The 21,352-nt window shown below is 33.1% G+C and overlaps 1 protein-coding gene across 1 annotated transcript; it reads right to left on the reverse strand.

The window, feature by feature from the left end:
- Positions 1–16,003: 16,003 nt before the first annotated feature.
- AUG7 (nuclear matrix protein) lies at positions 16,004–21,315 on the reverse strand. The gene is made up of 9 exons (XM_079035431.1): positions 21,060–21,315; positions 20,888–20,973; positions 20,420–20,481; positions 19,796–19,887; positions 19,584–19,709; positions 18,908–18,998; positions 18,715–18,822; positions 17,352–17,450; positions 16,004–16,340 (listed from the first exon to the last, which is right to left on the reverse strand). Exons 1-9 carry the CDS (start codon positions 21,191–21,193, stop codon positions 16,134–16,136), a joined length of 1,005 nt encoding a protein of 334 aa, XP_078891557.1. The 5' UTR covers positions 21,194–21,315; the 3' UTR covers positions 16,004–16,133.
- Between the last annotated feature and the right edge of the window lie 37 nt (positions 21,316–21,352).

Raw genomic sequence — 21,352 nt, forward strand, 5'->3', positions numbered from 1 at the left:
GTTGAGATCTGGAGTACTAAGCTGGTGGAAGCTACTAGCTGATTCGATGCCCAAAGGAGAAGCGAGCAAGATGTCATGGGAGGATTTTCTGGTGCAGCTAAAAATGCAGTACTGCTCTGAACAGGATCTTCTGGAAATCAACAACGAGTTTCAGAATTTAAAGAAGGGAAAGATGAGTGTCATCGAGTATGCTGCAAGTTTTACGGAGAAAATGAAGCTTGTTCCTTATCTAGTTCCAACTGAACTCTCCAAGGTCAATAAGTTTGCCCATGGATTACCAGCAGACTTTGGTCCAATGGTCAAACCAGCAACCACTTTGAAAGCCGCCATCTGGGCAGCCAAGAATGTTGAGACCCAAATAAGGGAAAAGGGTCTGGAGAAAGTTGAAGTTGGTGAGAAGAGGAAGTCGGAAGGATCCTCAAGACTTGATAATAAGGGAAAGTTCTCGAAGTCTAACCTGGACGACCGAAGGAATGAAGCCAAGTGGTGTGAGAAGTGCAAGAAGAAGCACTTCGGAAGATGCGATGGTGAAGTGACGTGCTATAAGTGTGGTAGGACCGGTCACTATTCCAGAGATTGTACATTCGACAACAAGAAGTGCTACGAATGTGGAAATGATGGGCATATTTCAAAGAACTGTCCAAAGAAAAACGAAGCTGCAAGACCAAATGCACCGCCGAAACCAAGGGCATTTCACATGATCCTCGACGAAGCAGAAAACCGTGCGAGGAATCAAGGATGAGGACTTCATATCCGAAGATCAAGTTATGTAGTAGCCATAGTATTGTATGATGTAGCCTATTAGAGGCATAGCCTACGGTGAACTTGAACACCTATGTAATCATTTCAAGAAATAATATAAAACCTTTGTTTCGTTATCTGATGTGTTAAGTTGATTCGCTGCATGGTGACTTGGGAAACTGCGATACAATACTTGGGACGAGTATGAGTAGGTGTGAATGGTAGTAGAGGCCTATACTACCGGAAGCACAGGACTCACACTTGGATCAGGGAAAGTCACAAGGTTACCGAGAAGCTAGAAATTGATTTCGTTTTATTCAAGTATGTCGTTACCATCGTTTCGGTAATGACTAAGAAGATTGTTGATATTCCGACCCTTGTGGTCATATCGAATCGAGTCCGACTACGATGAGTATGTTGTGTGGTTCAGAGAAACAAGTTTGATGTAGCGTCCGACATTAAACCAAACGGTTGAAATTAAAGCGATCAATAGAAGTATCGCACTCGTTGTTAAAGAAGTTGGTAGCTAGAAATGCCTAATGTTAAAGTGTGATTATATCACATTAGAACATGAAGGAAGGCATAGTCAGTTTTAGAATTTAACTCTAAGAGACCTAAGTCTAAGTGTTGCAACATACGATGATAGGTCATTAGAATATGACACATCGATCCATAGGAGTAATAAAAGAAGTCGTCTCAAGTTCGTATCCAATAAGGATCGAGATTTTGACTTGAAGATCATAATTTGGAGTCTAGCCTGAGGTAGAGAGCGGGTGCACGATCGAGTACTGCATACAGTCAATAAGTCTGAGAGATAGACCTGAAGGAATGTAGAAGTTATAATTATTACCTAGGATGAAGAGACGACGTATGGAGTCATTATACGACCATGTTTCGTTGATGATTCCGGGACGTAATCATCCTAAGGGGGAGATAATTGTAACGCCCGTAGATCCAGGCTAGTCAAAATAGAGGCAATAGGAGTCGAAAACGCCTTTTCGACAAAAGATTATAATCTTAACCAAGTTGTAGTATATGTCACGAGGTTTCCGTACATATAAAGAACGCCGAAATCCGAGTTATAACGAAGAAGTTATGGCCCGTCGAAGTTTTACGGCAAAACCGGCACGGCACCGGGAAGCGTAAATAGTAAATTTACGATAGAGCGAGATTTAGCCTTAGCGATCTAAACGGAAGTTGTAGAATATGTTAAACTAAGAACATCGATAAAAAGAACGCCCAAATCTGACTTCGTATGAAAAAGTTATGATTTTTCGAAGTTTCGGACTAGCAGTGTACAGCCCGAAATTCGAATATTAGATCGAGCGGTTTTTAGCTGACACGACCTAAACGAGAATCGAAGGTCTCGTTGAGAGTAGCGTAACGAGAAAAATATGGGTGAAAACGGATGTCGGATGAAGAAGTTATGAGGATTTAACGGACCAATCGTGTCTCGGCCCGTTGATAATATAAAAATTAAAATCGAGCCAAAATTAGCCAAAGAAGTCTAAACAAAAGTTGTAGAGTACGTTCCCACCTTCGCGTAGATATAAAGAACGTCGAAAACGGAGCTCGTACGCGAAAGTTACGAATTTTTAAAGTTTATAATCGAATTTGCGAAGGCTGATGAGGATTGATGACGTGGCACGTTGTGGGCCGTCGGATGATGATTCAGATCTCGCTTCGGATCATGCCACGAAGCCTCGCAGTACGCCCCGCGTCCGAAGAGGTTACGCCCCGCGTAGGTCCGATCTGATCCATCCGATGGGTGCGAGACAGTTGGGTCCGAGCTGGTGATCTTATCCGAGGAGTACGCCCAGCGTACCCTCGGTACGCCCAGCATAAATCCGAGCTTCGGTCCCTATAAATACCATGCGAATTCTTCCGGATTTTTCACACATTTTCACTTCTCTCTCTAAACTACTTTCTCTCTCTAACCCTTTTGGAGTCCCCTAAGCCCTAGTTAAACCCTTAGCACCCTAGGGAAGCCCCGAGGCTCCCGGAGTCCCGAGAAAAAGGAGTTTTTCAGTTTCGAAACGCTGCTCCAATTAAGTTCCGGTTTTCGATAAAATTCGATGTAAGTGTGCTACGCTTACGCAATTTTTAATATAGCTTTCAAATAATTATAGGAATGTTATTAGGTCCTTAAAATAATTATTTGGGCTATTATTATGAGTTATATCGAGTATTATTAACGCTTAATAATACTCAGACTAATTAATTTGTCGCGGTTATCGTTAAACTAAACCCTAGTGGTATCGATACTAGGTTTTATCGAAGGAATATCGTTTTGAGAGTATCAAAGCGCTGTCCGAGTGCTGAGTCACCACCTACTCAGGTGAGTGCATAGTCCCTTTCATCTTACACATAGATATGAAGTATTTTAATATAAATTACGTGCTATGTGTGCATATTGTTTGAATACTTGTTGTCTATGCTGGATGAATGATTTATACATGTTTTAAATGATTTAAACTGTATATTTATTTTATATCCACAAATATGTTGGGATAAAACATGGGTAGATGAAATAGTTGGTGAGTGATGAAATAAAATAATGAGAGATAGGTGATGATAAATAGGTGATTATGAATCGGTGATGTAGGATACTACAACCTTGTCCGACAATTTGGAGATGTAGTCATCTACCAGAGTATAGATGGCGACCACGGACTATTATAGACAACCCCGTGGAAACACCAGCAGGCTAGCAACCTGTAGGTGATGAATTACGAGTTCAGGCGATGTTGTAACTACGTATTCATGCGATGATAGTCTAACCCTTATTATGAAGTACGAGTCCAGGCGATGTTGTGGCTACGTATTCATGCGATGATAGACTAACCCTTATCATGATTTACAAGTCCAGGCGATGTTGTGGCTGCGTAATCATGCGATGATACCCTAACTCTTGCTAGACACATATTGAGGGAGTAATCCCCGGATTAGTATTGTCTATGCAATGTAGGCGATGATCCTTAGGTAAAGTTCGTAAGAACAATCATATAAGGAAATACGATGTAAGGAGATGAAAAGTAAATATGATATAAGAGATGACCCTTGAGATAATATCTTTAGGGAAGACTAAAAGAAGATAACGGGGATGGGTAATTGGGTTGATTGTTTGATTGTTTAAACATAATAACTATATTATTGTGGGTTGAAAACCCTATGTACTCACCAGGTTTCCCAACCTGACCCGCTCAGTTTATGTATATCACAGGTGACGAAGTGAAGTGACATTACACAGAGAGATTTAAAGAGATGTAGATCACTAGTGTAAATAATTGTAAGTTCTGTTTATGCTTATGTTTCTGTATTAACGATGACATCCCAAACGTTTTAAAATGAAATAAATACGTTTCTTCGAAAATGTTTTAATAACGTATTTACCATGTTTTTCTGGGAACAAATTCCGCAACATTTTTATAAAATGAAGTACTCTGATTTTTATAAAGCATAAACAAACCGGTCTTTTCTGGCCGTGATTTTGGGGATGTCACATCGACTCAAGGATGCCTCTTGTGATCTCTGACGCGATGAACTCGCGTAGCCTCTCATCTACTGGCTCGGAACCTGATCCCGAACCCGATCCCTCTCTAGAACTGCCACCAGCTGGCCTCTGACGTAGCACCACCATTCTGCAATAGACACAGGCAACCATTAGTGACACTGATACTTCTAAAGGGACCATATCTAATTCAAGTTCCTTGGTCTTGTCTCGGCCTTCCTTATTTCGGGTACGGATCCTCTGCTTTCAGTAGTACGGGCCCATACTACCTTCCACATCTATCCGTACCTTCTTCAAGGACTGCCCCAACTTCACCAGATCCCTTTCACTACTGCTGATCACTGATATACTCATCCTAGGCTTGCTCTAGGGAAATCTCTGACTCCACCCTACCTGGTCCTCAGTTGCTGAAGGCCTCCTTGTAATGCCAATTAGCCATTACCTGAATACCATCACATGTGATGAGACTCAGATAATCCTTCGAGTAACAGACTCGTCCTTACAACGGTTAGACTCAAACGAGAGCTATGCAATAGGGCCAAATCCAGCACTCTAAGTTTATTTAACCCTGGTCACATGTGACGTGACGTATTCACCTAATGGTTAACTCCCATTACTCAGAGCCCCACAAAGCACAAAGCAAGCAGCATTCATACAAAAGGGAACAACCTCAAGCAAATTCGTTCTTATAGAGAGAAACTGATCTAGCATACAGTGCTAAACTCATACTGTCAGGCATAACCTAAACAGGCTATCCTACTGCTGTCTACTCAATACTAGCATGCAATTCTCATAAGCTGAAGCACCTAAAGCAGGCACGTAAGGCATCACTCCTAGATCCTTAGTCCTATTCTAGCATGTTGTTCTATTGAAACTGTTAAACATAACATAAACTTGTATGGGTATTTTTGGGGAATACTTACTTGAGCTCAGTCGGTCGTGCACATCACACACTTCGTTCTGTCGTAAAATTCTTTACTTAATCCGTTAGAAAACTTTTTCTTTTTTCGAAATCCTTTAATCCCTTGATTTGAGTTCAGACATCCCCGAGGGTGTGTCCGAATCCCACAAACCAGGGCTCTGATACCAACTTCTAACGACCCAATTTTCACAGCCAAAAATTTCATTTTTAATTAAACATTTTGCAAAACATTTGAAAATAAACAACATTCGATCATATCGTTTCTTAAAACATATTACGTGTCTGAAAACCAAAACATGGGATCAACCATAGTGTCAGAGTACAAATCCCAGAACAATCTCATAGTGCGGAAAAACAAGGGGTGTGTATGATGTGCTGCTACCGTGCCAGCTCCTTCCACTTCGGTGATGAGGTACTTGAAACCAAAACTCTAAACTGTAAGCACGAAGCTTAGTGAGTTCCCCCATAATACCACATACCATACAATCATATAATGAACAGCTAGGAGATACGGGCCTCGCCCACACTCATGGAGATACGGGCCTCGCCCACACTCCGCTAACTGGGAGATACGAGCCTCGCCCACACTTCGCTATCTAGGAGATACGGGCCTCGCCCATACTCCGCTATCTAGGAGATACGGGCCTCGCCCACACTCCACTACTAAACCATAACATACAAGTATCACACAGACAACGAGTATAAACAATTCTACCACGCTAGCATATTTCATCATCAGACTCAACTAAGAGATACGGGCACTGCCCACACTCCGATACTATCATATCATCTATACGGACCGGCCTTGGTGCCTTAGACCCGTTCCTACTGGAAGGAAACTCACCTCGAAAAGTAGCTACTAAAAGTCTAACTGCTGCACCGGTAATCCTCCAGCTACAAATCCATAAACAGAGATTAGCCACTCATAAATACCCTTAGGTCAAATGACTGACCCACCCCTGGTCCAAGGTCAACTCTTTGGTCAAAGTCAACTTCCAGTTGACTGGACTCGCCGAGTCATGGCACAGACTCGCCGAGTCCTTCTCCTACTAACCTATTCCTACACGCCAAGTCCCTCTTCCCACTCACTGAGTCACCCTCAACTCACTACTTGGGATTATAGAACCGACTCGCGATCCGACTCGCCGAGTCCAAGAACAACTCACCGAGTCTCCACGAGCAGACCTCCCACTCGCTTCCAAATCCTCATCAGAGCATCCTTTATGAGGATTTGGGTTTCTAGGACTATTGCTACACGTTAAATTGCAAATTCCGCATGTAGATACGAAGGGTTGAACCTTCAACACTTAAACCCTTCTTACTTAGTAACATTTCATATGGCTCGCCGAGTTTGAAGAACAACTCGTCGAGTTCCAGGCAATATTCATAGGACTCGCCGAGTTGTTCATCCAACTCGCTGAGTCTAAGGCCACCTTCATAGAACTCGCCGAGTTCCACTTTGGGACTCGCTGAGTCCCTTCGACCCATTTCCCATGTAGACCAAATCTGAGACATGCAACGCTTCCAAACCATAGATCTATGTTCCTAGGGCATGCTTATCACGTAAAGTTGCAAACTTTACGTGCATGCATGGCCCTATAAGCTCCAAAAGGCAAAACCAAGCTCTTAATGAGGTTATACACTCAATGAGGACCTCAACCACTTCAACCACAGAAACTTTATACTTCTAATACGTCCATAGTCTAGATCTGATGTCCTTTCAGAACATAGAGCACAAATACATGGAGTTTGAGGTTTTAGGGCTTGAAAACCACTAATTTGGGACAAAAAGGGGATTTAATGAACTAGTGATCGAGGTAAGAACTTTTCTACCTGAATGGAAGCTTTTCTCAGTGAAGATTCTGGATCTAGCTCCCCTCCTTGCACACTTCAACCTCTTCCTTCTTCTTCTAAGCTCCCAACCTTCTTCACAAAGCCAAGAACACTCTTAAGAACAATATGGGGGCTAGGGTTTCGCTCTATAGATCTCTGGAAGTGTTAGGGACAAAGGGGGCCAAGTTAGACCGTTTAAATAGGGTGCAAACACCCGGATTATGGTTTTTGCCCAAATAGGGTCTACTCGCCGAGTCCAAGGCAAAAATGCAAGAAATAAGAATTATTAATTACAAGGAATATGTATCGGGAACTAGGTGCTACACACGCAATCCCACAAGGTCAAGCTTACAAACCACCTAAATCACAGAAAAGGTAAAACCTCGGTCTACAAGTCAACCCTAAATTTTGACCCAAAGTCAAAATTGGTCAAGGGTCAAAAAGTTCAAAAAATCAAAATCTTAACAGCCAGAGGCTCCCAACATCAGAATAGGATGCCCCACATCCAAAAGACGACAATTTAGTCAGGGTTTTTCATTCAAATCAGACATACCTGAGAACTAATCAAAAGCGCCTCCACGCCTTTAGACGACGCGTCACGTTCCACCAGGTTAAGCAAGTGGTTTTCGACTAAATCCATTAAGTCAATGCCTCCAACTCTTTGATTTGGGTCCAAAGGATGTCTAAATAGATAAATTTTCAAACTTTATCCATTAAAACTCCCCAAGACAACTAGATCTAAAACCCTAGTTTTCAAAATGTCGAAGAATGCATATTTCTTCATGCATTGAGCAAATACATGCATGCACTCAAGGGTCCCATAAGATCATATTTTAAGTAAAACATGATTTAAGTTCATCGAGTTTTCCAGAATCCATAGATTAAGCCATTAAGGGACAAAAACATCATTAAAATGGACCAAACCACCAAATAATCATAGATCTAATGATGAAACACAATAAAGCATGGATCTTTGTGAGTTGAAAAGGTCCAAGAGTGTAGAGAAGGTAGAGATCTTCAAGCTTCAAGCTTCTAAGCACCACCTTTCTTGATTGCTTCACCAAAACACCCAAATAAGCACCAAAAGTGGTTCAAGAAGGAATAATTAGCTCACAACACTCAAAGGAGGCTAAGAATAACAAACTGTATGGGCTTAATGCTCTTTAAATAGCCCCCAAAACCCTTAAACGACGTTCATCACATGGGCCTGGACACCCAACGCTTTTAGTATAAATGTTTATATTTTCGAATTTTAGATTTTCAACGAATTAAGCACTTAAAAGTCAGAACAAGATACATACCGGAAACTCGAACGTTACATTATTTTATTTTCTTTACAAAAGAATTACTATACTATTTTTAGCTGTTTAAAAAACATTTTTCAATAAAATAAAGTTTATATGTAACTATCAATGATGTAGTTGAAATAGGTTTAGACAAAATACCAAAAAAAAAAAAAGAAGAAGAAGAAGATTCCAACTTATTTGTGTGAGTTACAGAAAAAACACTAGATTATTCAAAAGTTTATATTCAAAAAGATTTACTTTATTATTTTAAGAAATTGACTTATTAGAATAGTTATCTTTTCGTTTTTTTATTATTCAAGTAATTTTTTTATACATTTGACCATAAAACTTATTAAATGTGTTCACATGTTATCATTGTCATACACTATCTCATTTGACAATAGTAATATGTCCATACATTTAACAAGTTTGATAGTCGAATATGTAAAAAAAATAGTTAAATTTGAACAAATATATTTTTTCTACAAATTCTTTAAGGATTTTTTATAATTTATTACAATATTTTTGAGATATTTTTTTCTTAGTTTTTTTATAGGTTTTTGTAATGCAATGTTTCAAATTTTCCTTATAATTTTTTTAACTTTTTTTATACGTTCATATAATTTTAATACAATTGTTTTTAATGCAATTATTTTCTAAGTTTTTAAACTTTTCTTAAAAGTATTTAATTTTTTTATTTTATATTTTCATACAATTTTTTTATAACTTTCGTACAACCATTTCTAAATTGTTTTTACAGCATTTTTAAAACGTTCCACAGATTTTGTTTAACTTTTTTATTCTTTTATTAAAAAACTTAAAAGTTTATAAACTTCTAATTAATATATATATATATATATATATATATATATATATATATATATATATATATAAGTTGTAACTGTTTTAAGACATTTGTAAAATTCTTTTGTTTAAAAGCAATTGTATTTAAAAAAAAAGTTGTAGAAAAACTAATTTATAAATTAAACCAAGAAAAAAAATCTTAAAATGGTAACACTTGCTTTTGGGATATTCTTAATTTAAATAAGTTCAATGTTTTGATGTTATAAAATTTTGGGTGATGGGATTCGCGGCGCAATCTATAAACTTCACGATGCGAGCTATGTCGATAAGTAGCAACACAAATAGTATGAGTCATGATCCACGTCTAACACAACCCAAAACCCTAGGTCATGGGTCTTGGGCCCAATATAAAGGCATTACTATTTAGGGTTCTCTCTTATCTTCATCCTCTAAATCCAAAAGAGAAAACCCTTTCTCATTTAAGTGTTTTTGGTGTATTCTTGAGTTTTAAGTGAGTTTTGGTGAAGAAAATAGCATTGGGTGCATTATGGAGTTCATTTCAGAGAAGATCCAACCTTCTACATTGATTCTAGACCATTATAATTCATTAATTCTCTTCCTTTATGCATTTCTTCCATATATCTAGGCTTGTGGATGAGTCTTGATCCCTTTATATGATGTTCTTGGAGTTTGGAGAACTATAAACAATATGATTGACTTAGGATGTTTTTATACGTTTTTAAGGTCATTTGAGTGCATGTTTGGGTTCCCATGGAGCTATGCAAAGGAATCATGTTATTTACAACTCCTTATTATGTTAGGGTTTGAGAACTTGAGCAATGGATCTGGTTAAAATTGGAAAGTTTATCCATTAAGACCTTTAATGGATTTATATATAAGAATGTGAGCCTTGGTTTTAAGAGATTGAGTATTTAACAAGAAGTTGGTTCTGGCTTATAAAGCATGATGCAACCATGGAAGGATCGCAACATGAATCTTGATGGATTGTCACGACTGTTTTGTCGCCTAATGTCCACGAGGCGAACAAGAGTTGGGTCGTGTGCATTTACCATTGAATATGACCATAATATATGTGTGTATGAGTTTTTGTGTGTAGACGAGTTTTTGTGTGTAGAGAGAGAGAGAGAGAGAGAGAGAGAGAGTGTGTGTGTGTGTGTGTGTGAGGCAAGATCCTTAGATAACTAAATTCTGGAAGAAGAACCGGAAGAAAATTATCCATATATAGTTTTGACACCAAATTTACATGTGTGCATTAGTTATAGTCATTTAAGAGAATTTGAAGAGAAAATCATGCATGTACATATGCATATCTTTTTTAAAATATGTATATATACAAAATAATATAAATATGAATCAAAATTGTATATTTTTAAAAATTTTATTTTTAAATTTTATTTTCGATATATATATATATATATATATATATATATATATATATATATATATATATATATATATATATATTATTGTTTAATTAAAACATATGTATACATATACATAAAAAAATTTAAAAAAGTATTTTTTTTTTATTTCAGCAAAAACATTATATATATTTCGAATTTATTATTTTTTTAAAAATCAAAAAAATATATTTTTTTGATACATATTTATATTTTTTACCCATATGCACATTTTTAAAACAAATAAACATATGCACTTTTTAATATATATATATATATATATATATATATATATATATATATATATATATATATATATAGTCAAAATTATAACAAATATATTTCGTTAAAATTATATAAGCCAATGCCATTAACTGTAAAATAAGAATTTTCTTTAACTAAATTGTAATGTATTATATAGTCATAATTATAAGAAATATATTTCGTTAAAATTATATAAGCCAGTGCCATTAACTGTAAAATAAGAATTTTTTTAACTAAATTGAAATGTAGATGTAAAACATATCATTATCTCGAACAATATGATAACATAGACAACAATTACAATTAATGTTTAGTCATTGTAGTAATTAATGGTTGAAGATGATGATGGATAACAAATATGATTTATATACATACATACATACATACATACATACATACATAGGGCAACGACATCGCACTATCGTTATCGGATACACTCATCCAAACTTCAATCATATTCCTTTGATCCCTCTCGGATCCTTACAAATTCTTCTTCCCTTGAATCTCTCATTGATTCCTTACTCTTAATCCTTCATGTATTATATCTCAGTTCTTTTAAAGAACTCTCTTATCTTTTTCCACTCGTAGAACCCTTTCTCTATATCTTCTAACCATCACAATCCCATTCCTATAAGAATCATCTATCTACATTCCCGAAGGAATCATAATCTTAGTCTCGAAGGAATCATACTTTTATTCATGTATGAATCTCTATCTTATTCTTGAAGTAATCATCTTTCTACTTTTCTCACTATCTTTCTCAACACTTGTTATGGTCTTACCATAGTCTTTCATAACTCTTGTCCCATGGACATTCTATCTCTTTGTCTCGTCAAGAGATCTCCTACTACTCATCTAGTACTTAACTCATTAAGTACTTAATCCCTCTCTTCATCTCATACATACTCTAATTATACGTACATGCACAAATGCATAATTTTAATCGTATAATCTCACACATACTTTAAAAATATATACATAATCAGTTACATAATTTTAAATGTATAATTTCATTTATACTCTACTTATGCATACATGCTCAGATACATGATTTTAAACGTATAATTTCATTCATACTCTACTTATACATACATGTTCGGATACATGATGTTAAACGTATAATTTCCTTCATACTCTAGTTATATGTACATGCTCGGGTACATGATTTTAAACGTATAATTTCATTCATACTCTAGTAATACGAACATGCTTAGATACATGATTTTGAACAAATATATTTTTTTCTACAAATTCTTTAAGGCTTTTTTAATAACTGATTACAATATTTTTAAGATTTTTTTCTTTGTTCTTTTTATAGGTTTTCGTAATGCAATGTTTTAATTTTAATTATAATTTTATAATTTATTTATACTTTCATATAATTTTAATAAAATTGTTTTTAAACCAATCATTTTCTAAGTGTTTTAACCTTTACTTACAAGTTTTTAATTTTTTTTTTTTTTTTACATTTTCATACAATTTTTTTTATAACTTTCAAACAACCATTTGTAAACTGTTTTTATAACATTTTTAAAACGTTCCATAGATTTTGTTTAACTTTTTTATTCTTTTATTAAAAAAATTAAAAGTTTATAAACTTCTAATTATATATATATATATATATATATATATATATATATATATATATATATATATATATATATATATATATATATATATAAAAGTTGTAAATGTTTTAAGACATTTCTAAAATTCTTTTGTGTAAAAGCAATTGTATTAAAAAGTTGTAGAAAAACTATTTTATAAATTAAACTAAGAAAAAAAAATCTTAAAAATTATAACACTCGCTATTGGGATATTATTAATTTAAAAAAGTTAAATTTTTTGATGTTATTAAATTTTGGGTGTTGAGATTCGCAGTGCAAGCTATGGACATCACGATGCGAGTAACATTGATAAGTAACGACACAATAGTATGAGTCACGATGCATGTCTACCACAACCCAAAACCCTAGGTCACGGGTCTTGGGCCCTATATAAATGTACTACTATTTAGGGTTCTCTCTAGTCTTCCGCCTCCACCTCCACGAGAGAGAACCCTTTCACATTTAGGTGTTTTCGGTGTATTCTTTAGTTTTAAGTGAGTTTTTGTGAAGAAAATAGTAGTTGGTGCATTGTGGAGCAGAGAAGATCTAACCTTTTACATTGATTCTAGACCATTGTAGCTCATAAATTCATTTCCTTTTTGTATTTCTTCCATATATCTAGGCTTGTGGATGAGTCTTAGTCCCTTTATATGATGTTCTTGGAGTTTAGAGAACTCCAAGCAGTATGTTTGTGTTCTTTAGATTTAAGTGAGTTTTTGTGAAGAAAATAGCACTTGGTGCATTGTGGAGTTCATTCCAGAGAAGATCCAACCTTCTACATTGATTCTAGACCATTGAAATTCATAAATTCTTTTCCTTTTTGTATTTCTTTCATATATCTAGGCTTGTAGATGAGTCTTAGTCCCTTTATATGATGTTCTTGGAGTTTGGAGAACTCCAAATAATATGTTTGACTTAGGATGATTTTATACGTTTTTAAGGTCATTTGAGTGCATGTTTGGGTTCCCATGGAGCCATGCAGAGGAATCATGATATTTAGAACTACTTTTTATGTTAGGATTTGGGATCTTGAGTCATGGATCTAGATAAAATTGGAAAGTTTATCCATTAAGACCATTAATGGATTTATATATGAGAATGTGAGCCTTGGTTTTAGAGAATAAATGTTCAACAAGAAGTTGGTTCTGATCTCTAAAACATGATGCAACCATGGAAGGGTCGCAACACGAATCTTGATGGATTATCATGACTGTTTTGTCACCTAGTATCCGCGAGGCGACCAAGAGTTGGGTCACACACATTGTCCATTTGACTATTGACCTTTAAGCGACCAGTTTGATTTTTGGTCGAACTTTGATGGCTTTGAGCTATAGATCTAGGTTTGGCCTTTAATTTTCGTTTAGCTAGTTCATGTAGTTGATTCCTTCGAGAACTCATGCTTATGACTTCCTCTCTTCATATCAGGTGAGTTTTCTAACTATACTACACGTGATAGTATATGTCCTTTGTATGATAGGATGAAGGTATTGTTAGTTTGTGATTATACAAATAGACTAGATAAGTTTTTTGTTTATACGTTGATTGCTTGATTATATGATATGTGTATGTGTCCTATTTGAGGGGTTAATGGTGGAACGACACTAGGTTACAAGCCTAGATAATTAAATTTATCGACCGAACGGTGCTAGGCTATGAGTCGACTATTGATGGTTGAACGACGCTAGTCTATCAGTCAGGCAAAACAACAGAAGATCACGAGCAATTTTTGTATGTGTATTATAGTATGTGGTTTTTAGGAAATTCGCTAAACTTTATGCTTACGGTTATTGATTAAATGTTTTTCAAAAGAACAAGTATGTTCTTCTAACAAAAGGAACAGTATGACACATGCATCAATAATGGATTTGTCTTGAATTCCAATGTTATTGATATTACTCGATTTTAGATACTTGGTTATAACTTGGTTGTATGATAGTTGAACAAATGGGTTTTTATCTATGTTTTGAAAAGATATTTTAAATAAGTTATCTTGATTTAAAAATGAAAATCTTGGTTTGAAGTTTGGGACGTTACAAAAATATTATAAAAAATTCTAGAAAAGTCTTTTAAAAGTTGTAGAAAAATAAATATATAAATTCATAACAGATACATTATAAAATTTTATTTCTTTTTTATTTTTTACGTAATATTTTCTTTTTATTTTTTTAAAAGACCCTACATACTTATTGTAACATATTTAATTTATTTATTTTATTGTTAGATACTATTTATTTTAAAAATATTAAATATGCTCTAAAAATAAAGAAAATACATAAAATATTTCATAAAAATAAAAATATATTTATTAATCAATAAAAAACTTTAATATTTGATCAATGATTAATTAACATTTACGATAGCAATTTTTTAATAAAAAACAGAATTGATTTGTCATATCAAACAGATGTAAATAGGATGAACAATCGGTAATTATGGATGCTTTAAAAATAACGCTTAGAAAAATAATACAAAAAAATATGAAAAATAAAATATCTATTAAAAGTGAGATAAATAGGAAAAATTGATTTAATAGGGTAATTATTTTTTTTATTTTGTTTATATTTAGACAACTTTTTTTAAACTATTGACCATCAAACTTATTAAATGCGTTTATATTTATCATTGTCATCGGCGATCTCATGTGACAATCTTAACATATGAACACATTTAACAAGATTAATAGTCGATAATGTACAAATTTTTTTGCCTAAATGTCAATAAAATGAAAAGATAATTACCGTGAAAAATTAATTTCCCTGCTATTTTTAACATTTTAAAATTGATTTTTGACATTTTAAAATTGATTTTTGACAGTAAACCAAGCTTTTTGTCCCACCATGTTTAGCTTATGCTATGAGATTTTAGATAACATGTATCAATATTTTTGAGTCAAACTCAAATCATATACCTAGACATACTTTTTGTAGATCCTTTTTTCGAGCCATTTGAGCTTTTAAGTCGAGTATGCTCTAAACATATACTATTTAATAGAAAATTTTTAAGCTCGCGCTTGATTTAACCAGTTTGCAAACAGACCAAACATGTAAACTTACATATTTAGACCATACATAATAAAAAAATAATGACTGTACAAAAATGTTAATACATCAAGGCACCAAATGTTACGTAAAACAATTTATGATTGAACATGTCAACCTTGTACATCGTTTGGTTTGTATTCTACTACATTTGACCTAGACTTAAACTTATGCCAATAAAATCAAAATTGCAAATTTTTGTCCTAAAATGATTGCTAGACACTAACAAAAATAAGAACAAAAACAAATTAAGACGTTATTTGATGCAACCACCATGCATTACAATTTTTTATAGCCTTAGTGTTTCTAAAAGCAAACCAATTACAAGAATAAGAAACAATATTATCAAATAACAATTGCTTCCAATGACATTAATACCCTCCTCACCTCTCTCACGTGTATGAAATGACATTAATACCCTCATCACCCGCATCATAATCTAAAAAGACTTATTCAATCCCATCAATTCCAGTTATGTCACATGTAACAAACACAACCAATTGTTTAATTAAACTAATCGCCAATTATAAACCATTAAAAACACATGAAAAAATAAATTTTCCTAGCAACCAAAAATCATCAAGAATTAGCCTCAAACACAAAAAGGGTAAATCAATCATTTTTCTAAACATTGTTGTTTAGGTGAAGCAAAAAAGAATATGAATTTAGAATTGATGTGGTTCTACTTATACTTCTACACATTGTTTTAGTCAATAGTTGACCCTGATTTTTTCGCTTCATCACGAGCTATAGAAGCGGAAAGGATTCCAAGATCACGGTTTAAGAAAGTCAAAGCGGATTCACATTCGGATATTATTCTCGCCACCGACGATGGTTGACCGGAGATTGTTTCCGATGATCCAACGGCCACCGCAGCATGTGAGTCACGTAGGTTTCTCAAGTTTCCTAAAAACTGTCATAAAAAGATGACACGTGTTAGCGATGATTACCTAAAGACTTTTAAGACATTGTTGTTTGACACGTGTTCCCTAAATCCAATTCCACAATTTGTCAAATACATGTTTGAAAATACACTTTTAAGACATTGTGAAAATTATCCTTTTATTAACTTTTTATTCATGATTTTTTTTTTTTTTTGAATTAAGAAATTACTTGATAACACAAGACACGTTGGTAACAAATTACATGTAACTATCGAAAGCCAAATATAGAGTTTTTACTTCTTTATAAGATATAAATATTACTTTACAATTAAAAAAATAATCAAAATCAACTTATCTAGATTTTCAGTTTTACTTACTTAGGTTTAATGCAGAAAAGTCTCATTATTTTGGAAATTTTTTTGATAAAGTCCTAAATTGTTTTTTTTAATAGAAAAGTCCCAATTATTTAACATTTTACCCAAATTAGCAAAAAAAAACCATTTTTTTATTTTAACAAGAAATGACAGATTATGTGATTTTTCTAAAATAATAGGACTTTTCTATTAAAAAAAAACATTTAAGAATTTATCAAAAAAATTCCCAAAATAATAAGAATTTACTGCATAAAACCCTTACTTGATCATGTATAATAAAATATAACAAAAAATGATCTTGTGAAATGTTTTTTTTAATATTTTAGAATTAAGCAATTACTCGATAACACAAGACACATTGGTAACAAATTAAATGTAAATACTCAAAGACTATTTAAGACTACAAAATTGTTAATAAAATTATTTCTTTTTGCAAATACAGAGTTTTTACTTTTTATAAAATATTACTTCACAATACAATTTTTTTTTAAATCAACTTATTTAGATTTTCATTTTTACTTATTTGACCACGTATAATAAGGTATTATCAAAATGTAAGCAAGTCAGAAAATACCATCTCTATAAAATTGCTAATTGATTTTTCTTTTAAATAGAGTGTTTTTATAAGATAATAAGAATAACTATAAGGGTAATTTAGTAATTTACCTTTAAGAGCAGCTTGTAAGCTTCTAATAAGCGATTTGCAGCTGGTCCAAATCCATGCAATTGTGGTACTTCCATCATATGTGTCCATGGACGTATTTCCTACAAAAAAAAAAATTAATACATATATGTAACACGTGACCAAATATTTATTTAAAAAAAAAAAATTATGCATGAAATAGCGATGTAGTTTTATTGATTTGTTTATTATGGCATCTTACTTTCATTTCTTTCTATAACAACACCATATTTACAAAAAAAAAAAAAAAAAGGTTAATCTAAAAAAAGACCTTATATTTTGAGTTTTTTTTCGGATTAAACCTCGAATTTATTTTTTGCCTGAAAAACACCTTGTACTTTTTTATTTTTCCAAAAAAGCCCTCAACATTGTGTTATTTTCTGAAGGGTTAATCTAAAAAAATACCTTATATTTTGTATTTTTTCCGGATTAAACCTCAAAAAAAAATTGCCTGAAGAAAACCTTGAATTATTTCATTTTTCCAAATTTGGCACTGTTAGTCATTTTTTGCCAAAACAATTTGTAAAATGTGAGGATTTTTTCGAGGAAAAAGAAAGTTGAGGGTTTATTTGGAAGCATTTAGAAGGTTGAAGGTTTTTTTCGGAGAAAAAACAAAATATAAAGTCTTTTTTGAGATTAAAAAGATTCTTATTAAGACATTGGACTTTGAAAATTTTACAAAACTGTATCATTGTAATGTTTTATTAAGTCACTTTACTTTAAAAAACTAATAACTATAGCAACAAAAATTGTTGTGTATTTAGATGACATTCAAAAAATGAAAGTCGAATGTTATAACAAAAAAAAAAGATTAAAGTGTTTAGTAATTACATGCATTTTACCTTTTTTTTTGAGTAAATTACACAAGTGGTTCCTATGGTTTTGGGTAATTTGCACGTTTGGTCCCTAACTTACTTTTTTAACTCGGAAGGTCCCTACTGTTTGTTTTTTTTTGCGCGCTTAGTTCCTGTCTTACCTAAAAATAAAAAGACTATTTTACCCTTGATTTTTTAATTTATTGAAATAAACACACCCCCAACCCCATCTCCACTTCACCTTACCTTACCTTACCTACCCCACCTTATTTAAATAAATTAAAAAATCAAGGGCAAAATAGTCTTTTTAGGTAAGACAAAGACCAAGCGTGCAACAAAAACAAACAGTAGGGACCTTCCAAGTTAAAACAGTAGGTTAGGGACCAAACGTGCAAATTACCCAAAACCATAGGGACCATTCGTGTAATTTACTCTTTTTTTAAAAGCACAAAGCTCAAGGAAAAATGAAAAATCAGAAAATGAAAGACTACAATAAGAAGTTTATAAAAATAATTAAAGAAAAACAATAAACCTTTGTGTAGATTGTATTGAAGGATCTTGCAGTTTCTAAGAAAGATTCCAGATGTGCCCTTAGCTTCATGTCCACCTCAGCATAATCCTCATCAGGATTATATGAATGCTACATTTAAAAAAACTAAAAAAGATAAATATGTTGATAAAATACATTAAAGAAAAAAAGAATGTAGAGATTTTAAAGTTCAAACCTTTGATGCCAAATCATCAACCATTTCTTGTAAACTCGATAATCTACTAGATTGAGTTGCAAGTTGTTTCTCCAAATCTGATATTTCAGGCCTAAAAATGAATTTTCATTTAAAAAAAAAAGATTAAATGCAAGAAATAGCAATGTAGTTTTATTGATTTATCCTATTACAAATTTACAGCATTCTACATTGAAAAATCAACCAAATTATAGCAATACAATTTTCACTGCTATAATTGAGAAGATTTTTTCAGATATTATAATAAAAATAAATAAATAAATAAAAGTATAAAAGTAAAATGCCTTAATAAGAAAAGATTGGAAGTATAATGTTGTAATTGCAAGAAATTAAAGTAGTATGCTTTAAGACACAGATAAATGGCATGCTAGTGAAATGTCTTAAATACCCTTCAGTTATGACAAAATAGGAAGAATCTTGTACACAAAAGCCAATATTACTAAAATATTGCAATTAATTTGGACTTAAAAATGATTTCATCATAAAATATTTAAATTAAGTTAGTTAAGCAATACATAGCATTCATCATTTATATGAAATGTTAAAAGTTTTACTTAAACCATGCATTCTAAACAACAATCTTGTAAAATATTTAAAAGATGTAAGGTTACAAAAAATAATATTTTTAACGGGTTGTTATAAATTATAATAATCTTACAATGGATATATGGATTGAATTTGCACATCAGCAGGGAATAATTTGCATTCTTCAGAGAAAATTTGAGCTTGTTTTTCAGCAATAGAATCTATCAGTTGTATGTCCTTTGCTACCTGTTCATCAACACTACAAAAAAAGGGTATTTGATTATATGCAACTTATAAAGAAAAAGATCATGTAAAAAAAAGGTGATGGAAAATGACGATAATAACCTCCACTCAGGATTATCAGCATAAATGCTAGCTTCCACAAGATCTACAATCAGTCTAAGCATCTCTGTCCTTTCTTCATAACTTCCTCTCCCCTACAATAAAGAATTAGAAATTCATAATCAAAAAAGATTTAAAAAATATTCCATCTTGTTGTTTTTGTAAAGGTCTAAACTCAAAATAATATATCTAAAAAAGAAGTAACAGACAATGCGATTATACAGAAAAAGGAAAAAAATATGACTTGTGTTTCATAAAATTCATCCAATAAAACAAAATTTAGTGATTTAAAACTTATAATAATGGTTATGCATTTAGGGGTTTGGGTGTTTTATGGGCTTTAACATCTAAATTCTAAGCTAGTAAATGACATATCATTAATGTTAATGTAAAGAGAAATGTTATATGTTTGGGTTTTGGATTATAAACACCAATGGGGTGTTGAACAAAATTAGGGTTTCGTATTCAAAGCTTAGAATGAGGATTTAACAAACATATGCAACATCTGTATATGAGTATTCATATATAATATAACAACAAACATCAATCAAACATTGTAATTATGATGTAGAAAAACCATCCAACAAATAATATTCTACTAAAAACAATTATGAGAATCAAACTCACTTGAATAGCTTCTGTATCTACACTAGTGGTTATGCCAAGAAACTTTGCAATCTCTGCCAAATCTGTACATAAAAACAAGTTATATGTTATGCATAAAAAGAGAAAATATCAGCATTTTGAATGTATATTCATTTAGAGAATCGAGACACTGTTTTGGCTAATCCAAAAGTTGAAACTAGACATTAGGGTAGGATCTAAAAGTGTCAAAAATTATCAAATCATGGTAAATCAAGAATTGGGTGATCAATTTTGCAGCATGACTAAAAGTATTTGTTATAAAACACTTTGCATCCGAAGGTAAACCATCTGAGAGTAGATCTTCATCTTACGTATGATTCTTCTAAGCCAGTGAGCTTGGATTTAATCTAAAAAAGGTTGACTGAATTGGAATTAAACGATTCGATTGCTGATGACACAGTCTACATACACAAATTATTGTAAGTGCTTGAGAAATGCTGAAGCAATTACATTGTATGCGAGAGGTCTCTTCGTCCCGATCCATAGCGTCCCCGTGTAAATTTTGTTGAGAAAAAGGAGATTTATCACCCAATAACCTGCGATTGATCAATCATTAACAGGAATTCATACCCGTATATGAATCAACAGTAAATGTACAGAGAGAGAGAGAGGTGAAAATTACTTGAAAAACAGCCATTCGAGAAGGGAGTAACGCTCCATGCCGGCAAAGAGGAGAGATTGAGAAGGGGCATTGGCTCTTGGGTAAGCCAACAGCGTTAATTTCCTCTGTATCTCTTCCATTTGCTTTGATGCCATCTTTTTCACTCGATTTGATGATGAATTGTTTCGATCAGTGTTAGATTTGCTGCAATTTGGTAGAATTTTGAGAAAATACTTTAAATTTGAAACTCCAGGAGTGCTGTTGAAAGGTGTAGTGGGGTTTTGGTTGAAGAAAGAAATGTATCGCATTGCCGG

Source organism: Lactuca serriola, chromosome 1 (assembly GCF_051521515.1).
Source record: "Lactuca serriola cultivar US96UC23 chromosome 1, Lser_US96UC23_V15, whole genome shotgun sequence".
Taxonomy (NCBI): Eukaryota; Viridiplantae; Streptophyta; class Magnoliopsida; order Asterales; family Asteraceae; genus Lactuca; species Lactuca serriola.